The sequence below is a fragment of the Crocodylus porosus genome, unplaced genomic scaffold (genome assembly GCF_001723895.1).
Source record: "Crocodylus porosus isolate Cpor-Errol unplaced genomic scaffold, CroPor_comp1, whole genome shotgun sequence".
Classification (NCBI taxonomy): domain Eukaryota; kingdom Metazoa; phylum Chordata; order Crocodylia; family Crocodylidae; genus Crocodylus; species Crocodylus porosus.
This window is the reverse complement of record NW_017728910.1, coordinates 42,786,816-42,793,218: the sequence shown is the minus strand read 5'-3', so window position 1 is coordinate 42,793,218 and position 6,403 is coordinate 42,786,816. Positions and strand designations below refer to the sequence as shown.

The 6,403-nt window shown below is 38.3% G+C and overlaps 1 protein-coding gene across 1 annotated transcript in view; it reads left to right on the top strand.

Annotated features, from left to right (window-relative positions):
- Positions 1 to 415: 415 nt before the first annotated feature.
- CLSTN2 (calsyntenin 2) overlaps positions 416 to 6,403 on the top strand; it is a 520,261-nt gene continuing 514,273 nt past the window's right edge. The window contains exons 1-2 of the mRNA XM_019532561.1: positions 416 to 470; positions 783 to 905. Of these exons, the coding sequence (XP_019388106.1) occupies positions 416 to 470; positions 783 to 905 (178 nt within the window). The remainder of the gene's footprint in view (positions 471 to 782; positions 906 to 6,403) is intronic.

Below are 6,403 nucleotides of genomic sequence, written 5' to 3'. Positions count from 1 at the left end.
GGAAAAATGCTGAGTGAGGAGCTGCCTAGAACTAGCTGATAGAAAATACTAATAGAGGGCTATTCTGAATCCCCACTCCTCTGGGGTTTAGATGTTTCTTTCCACTTGGGATCCAGAGCCTCAAACCCTTCCCTGGGTGTAGGTGCCTCCAACTAGTCTATGAAAGGACTGAGCAGAGCTCAGGATTATGGCTGTATTACAGATGAGTTGTTGGAGAACTTGCCCAGGAAGTGGCAGACCTCTATTGGATGCCCTGCATTTACCCTTGTCTGCAGACTCATGGCCTTCCTTTTCATGTGGTCAGCAGCTCCTATGGTGATATTTCTGGCCAGGTTTTCAAAAATACTTTGAAATTCTGGCCATTTATTTAGTGTGTCTAAATTGGCAATGGATTCTTATGAAAATCTATTTGAGAATGTCCCAGAGCTTCAACTTTCCCACCAGTAAATTGGGTATAAAATCTGCATCATGTATGTTGTACGGTTTTCCATAGATTTCATAGACATTTGGGCTGGAAGGGACCCTGGAGGATCATCAAGTCCAGCCCCCTGCCCTAGGGGCAGGAAGTCAACAGGGATCATAGGATCCCAGCAAGATAAGAACCCAAATGTGTCTTGAAGGTGCTGAAGGTTTAATTCTTTTGATGTTTATATAGTATTTTATTGTCATCAAATAGTACCATTAATATTGTAATGAATTATATACTAAAAAATGACTTTCTGTTAAACATATTGAGCATAATTGCTTCATCCTAACTGAAGATTCTGTATTTTGTTTTCCAGTAAACAAGCACAAGCCATGGATTGAAACTTCATACCATGGGGTCATTACTGAAAACAATGACACTGTCATTTTGGATCCTCCCCTTGTTGCTTTGGATAAGGATGCCCCAGTCCCCTTTGCAGGTAGGAAAATACATTAACAGGGGAATTCAGTTTATTGACTATGTGATGACATTAGTAGCGATTAGCTGTAAGCACTTTGCATGTAGCACCATGTTAGTATTATTTAAGTGACCTGTTTAATACTTCTGGATGAGGACATATAGGACTTGACACTTAGACCCATTCTACTTGAAGTGAGAGGTTTTTTAAAATTAGTCTTTCTTCTTCAATTGTAGATGCAGGGCATATTACACACAATATGATGCAGCAATTTTGTGCTGCCAGTATTTTTTCTTTTTAAATGAAAACCTGGAGGACATGTAAGGTAATTTCAATGTACTTAATGTAAGGCAATTGTTCTGATTACCTAAATTTAGTCTAATATAGCTCAACTCATTTATGACATTTATGTTAAAAACTGGGTATAGGCTAAACTGGGTAAAGAATATTTAAAGAAGCTTGCATTTTAATAGTATTTAGCACTTCATAACTGTCAGAATCAAGACAGAACGTTTAATGGAAGTTTTCCAGATTTCTGGTAAGATTGCTTTATAATAGATATATGCCATATTGAGGTTTATACCTATATTAAGCTTTTTTTTTTTGACAGTCTGTCACATTATGAGCTATTTAAGCAGAAAAATAGTTCTTTTGCACATCAAGTAACTAATCTGTTCTGGTCCTTGTTTCAGTTAAAAAAGATGAAAGAATAATAAGACCTGATGGTGGTATAAAGATTACAAAAATATGTACTTATTAAAATTATGTATTTTGTATATAAAATAGAGCTGGTTTTTTTATCTGTAGGTTTCATCCCAAGTGCACACAAGCATTTTTTTTCTAAAGCGCAGGATTATCTTCGATTATTCTTAATGCCTGACTTCAAATAGCATGTATTTATGAATCATGATCAGCCATTTTCTGCCCTAATATGTGCTGATGTGCTATGTTAGACTTCATGCCTGTAAAACAGAGATTGTCAAATGTTTCTATGCTGCAAATTCCATTTTAATAACAAGATTTTCTTATGCCCCGTCTCTCCCCTTTGCAATTCTTGTAGTTGTACTGGATGCTCCCAACCCATTTGCAATCACATAGTTCCCCTGTGGAAAAGTACTGTCAAGAATGTAATGTGTCTTCAACTGATTTTAATATGATGTAGCAGCTGGAAATGAGGAAGAAAGCCAGCATCATGAATTATCAGCCTGCAGCCTTTGGGTCACAGATTGAATGGCATATTATGCCAATCTGAGTCTTTTAGCAGAATCAAGAAATTAGTGATTTTCATGCTTTTCTTGAAAAATAATATTCTATAAAGTATAGTATTTGGGTTCCAAAGGAGGTAGGTAGAGACTTTTAACAAATTAATAAATCACTTCTGACTGGGAACTGTTTGCTTAATTAGACAAGGAATAATTCCATCAAAGTTTCTTTAGGGCCAGCAGTCACTGATTCTGGTATTGCTGTTTTTTACCACAGAAGAATATTGTTGATTCAAACAAAATATTTTTGTAGTATTTGGGTTTTCTGTATTTTTTTAGTATTTTTAAATATTTATCTATGAGCTATTATTGCCTTTGGAAAAATATGGAAGTGGATAATCCATGGTAAGTAGCTACCTGTGAGTGATGTAGGTGAGGGTTGCTTTTTAGGGTTACCAATTTTTATGTCAAATTAGATCTCTTTTTATACGTGTAGATTATTCAGTCTTCCAGCCATATGTGAAAAGTAGCAATATAATCCAGTGTGCTATAAACCTTTTGCACCTTATAACTGCAACTAATTATTTAGGAATAAAAGATGAGCTAGAATGGAAAGAATCCAAGATGTTTCTTTTAATGATGTTTCTTGATACTTCTATTAGCACTTGTACCCTCTTTTGTATTTACTCTACATACTTAACAACTACAGAGTCTTGTGTATTATTGTCACTAACATTTTATCAAACTCACTGCCGACTGAGGATATTCTAATTAAACTCTTCAGTGCTTATGGATATTTTGGTTCTACAGGTAGCAATCAATGTGTGTTTCATAGTGACTGTGATTTACCCATGCCATTTAAAATAATTCTTTGAAGGAATGAATCAAAAGCTTTCTCTATCATGTAGGCAGGCAGGTTTCTACAATATAGTTGATACTGAGGGCTGGGAGTTAGCACTGGTTTTTAATGTATTTATTCATTTAACATCTTTGCTAATCCTTTTGCATTATAAAACATATTCAGTATAAACAATGGGTAGGAAACCTTGCTTTAGGCCTTCTATCTTCATATTGTCACAAGTTTATGTCCAGGTATTATATTATAATTGGCACTAGTTTAAATAGCCTTATAATATATTTGCACTCTTGTCCATCCAAAGATCTGTATCCCTTGATGAACTGTCCTTTAATAAACTGTACTCTAAACTTCCTTTTAAAGAAATGAGAGCCTAAATTCCTTGAAACCTTTGAATAAACAGTTCTCCAGTATTCCATTCATACAAAAAATGTTCTTGCCATAAACTGTGTTCTGAATCCAGTTTTCCTGGTTCTTTTTATAGATACTGAATCATTTTCTGTGAAGCCTTTATGAGTGTGCAAAACTATGCAATGGTATTTGAAATGAAGAATAGAATTGGTTCTGGACTTATTTTCTTCCAAAGAACTTTCCCCCAAATCACTGTCTATGTAGCACTGATATCTGAACTTCATGTCATAGAATCATAGAAAGTTAGGGTTGGAAAGGACCTTAGGAGGTAATTTAGTCCAACTCTGTGCAGGTCTTGAAAACCTCCAATGATGGAGATTTTGCAACCTCTCTGGGTAACCTATTCCAGAGTTTTACTACCCTCCTAGTGAGAGAGTTTTTCCCAATATCTAACCTAAACTTCCCTTGCTGCAACTTGAGACCATTGTTTCTTGTTTTGTCACCTGCCATCTGTTATGTTGCATAATCTATTACTACATCTAGGACTGTCTTAATGGATGATGAATGAGAAGGTCTAGCTGCTTGGAGAGTTCATAAAATGATGTTGTATCATCTTGGATTTTATTTTATAGCTTGAATGTTTCAAACTTGCAGTCCTAGAATACATTTCTGGTAGGTACAAACTGAAATCATATACTGGTACACTAAATGAATATTCTTAAAGGTTGTAGTAGAGATTTTAGTATCTTATCCACTGTGCACATAACCTCCCATCAATTATATCATAAGCTATTAAAAGTGTGTTCCAGTGTTCCAGTCTTAATGTGTCATTACTTATTTTTTTCCACATTTATTTGCCTAAACCACTTTGTCTCTGGTTGCTACACCTTTATTCCCAACAATTCTGTTCACAACTACATCACCCTCCTTCCTTTTTGTTGATTCAGTTGTGTACCTTCAGGTAATACTTCCTCCTCTTCAACCAGCTGGATCTAGTCTAGATTTGATCCATGTAACACTCTACGGTTTATTTACTAGCAGAATTGTCATTCACAATTCAAACCCATAGCCACCTAAAAAAACTCTTTCTTACAATTGCTGTTATAGATTATTGTATGTTATATACGACTGTATCAAAAAATTCTCTAAAATCAAGCTAAATTATGGGCCTTAAATCTGAGTTTTTAGGTATGGAAATCCCATTCTGGGAATTCATGCTATGTACCTTTGATCACAGAAAATTTCTGCATGCCTTCTGTTAGTTCATGATCAATGTTTCCAGTATTTTCTCCTATTGTTTTAGCTAAACATAGCTAAAACATTTGTAGGGTGTTGGGATCTTTCCTTAAGAACCTCTTGCGTAAAATCAGATCAGCTTTGTAAAACATCTGCATCCAGGAAACAAGTGCTGTATTACATTTGTGCACAACTGTGTTATGCTCAGCTTTAAATTCTTCAAAGTGAGCTAAAATGAAGTGTGTAGTAAATATGTTCCTGAATTAAGCTGCAGTGCTTACAATAGATTTTTTGTAGACCATTGCATTGGTCGGGGTTTGAATAATTTTTAAGACTGAAGCATTTATTCCTCAATCCTTATTTATATGCTTATAGTCATATATTTTTGCTCTGGTTAAAATTCTTTCTGTGTGTGTCTTGCTTTTCAGAAATCTGGAAGATGTTCCATATAGCTCTAGAGTTGAATTGTTACCATTGAAAAATTGAGGGGAGTCTTTGTAGAGGACTTCATCACTCAATAATGAGCCTCAAAAACAATAATAAGCCACAGTAATCCAGCCACAAAGAAGTTTTTCCCTGGAAAATGCTAGAAAGCCAAGTTCCCACTGTGCTTTTTTCCCTTCTGGATAACTTGCCCTGTGAATGTGAAGCAGGTCATATAGAGTAACAGTTTCCATCAAGCAACTTTACCTGTTGATTGATGAAAACAGTATCTGATGGGGCTTATGGTACAACTGAGAAAGCACAGCTCCTGTATGTTAAAACAGCCTTTTTTATGTCCAAAATTACATTTGGGGCTCAGGAGAGAGTAGCTGCAGCTTCAGAGACAAGAGCAGTTGCAGCGATGTAAAGGCTGAGAAGGAGCCACACACACCTAAGTGAGAATTCCCACGCTGCAAAATGATACTTGACCTTCATACGTGGGTGCTGAGGGAATTGGCTGGTGTCATTGCGGAGCCATTGGCACGGCTGTTTGAGGACTCCTGGTGCTCGGGCCAAGTCCCTGAGTACTGGAAAAGGGCCAATGTGTTCCCTATTTTCAAGAAGGAAAGGAAGGAAGAGCCTGGCAACTACAGTTAGCCTCACTTCTATCCTGGGGAAGGTCTTTGAAAAAATTATCAAGGGCCACATTTGTGAGAGCCCTGCAGGGAAAGTGATGTTGAGGGGTAACCAGCATGGGTTCATACAAGGCCGATCCTGCCTGACTAACCTGGTCTCTTTCTGTGACCAGGTAGCAAAAGCTTAGATGTGAAGGAGGAAATCGATGTCATCTTCTTGGACTTCCAGAAGGCCTTTGACACAGTGTCCCACCCAATTCTGGTGCAGTCACATGGGTGGCAAACTGGCTCCAGGGGCGCATCCAGAGGGTGGTGATGGACGGGTCGATGTCGACCTGGAAGGGTATGGGCAGCGGAGTCCTCCAGGGCTCGGTCCTTGGGCCAGTGTGGTTCAACATCTTCATAAGCAACCTGGACGAGGGTGTCATGAGCACCCTGTTCAAGTTCGCTGATGACACCAAGCTGTGGGGTAAAGTGAATACACCGGCAGGCAGGGACCGTATCCAGGCAGACCTGGATAGGTTGGAGAAGCGGGTGGATCTGAACAGGATGTGGTTCAACAAGGACAAGTACAGAGTGCTGCACCTGGGGACAGGGAACCAGCATTATTTTTATAGGTTAGGGGCTGACCCTCTCAGCAGGACAGAGGCAGAGAGAGATCTTGGAGTCATGATTGACTCCAGGATGAATATGAGTCGCCAGTTCGATGAAGCAATAGGCAGAGCCAACCGCACCCTGTCATGCATCAACAGGGGCATCACTAACAGGTCCAGAGAGGTCTTGCTCCCCCTCTGTGCGGCGCTGGTCAGGCCGCAG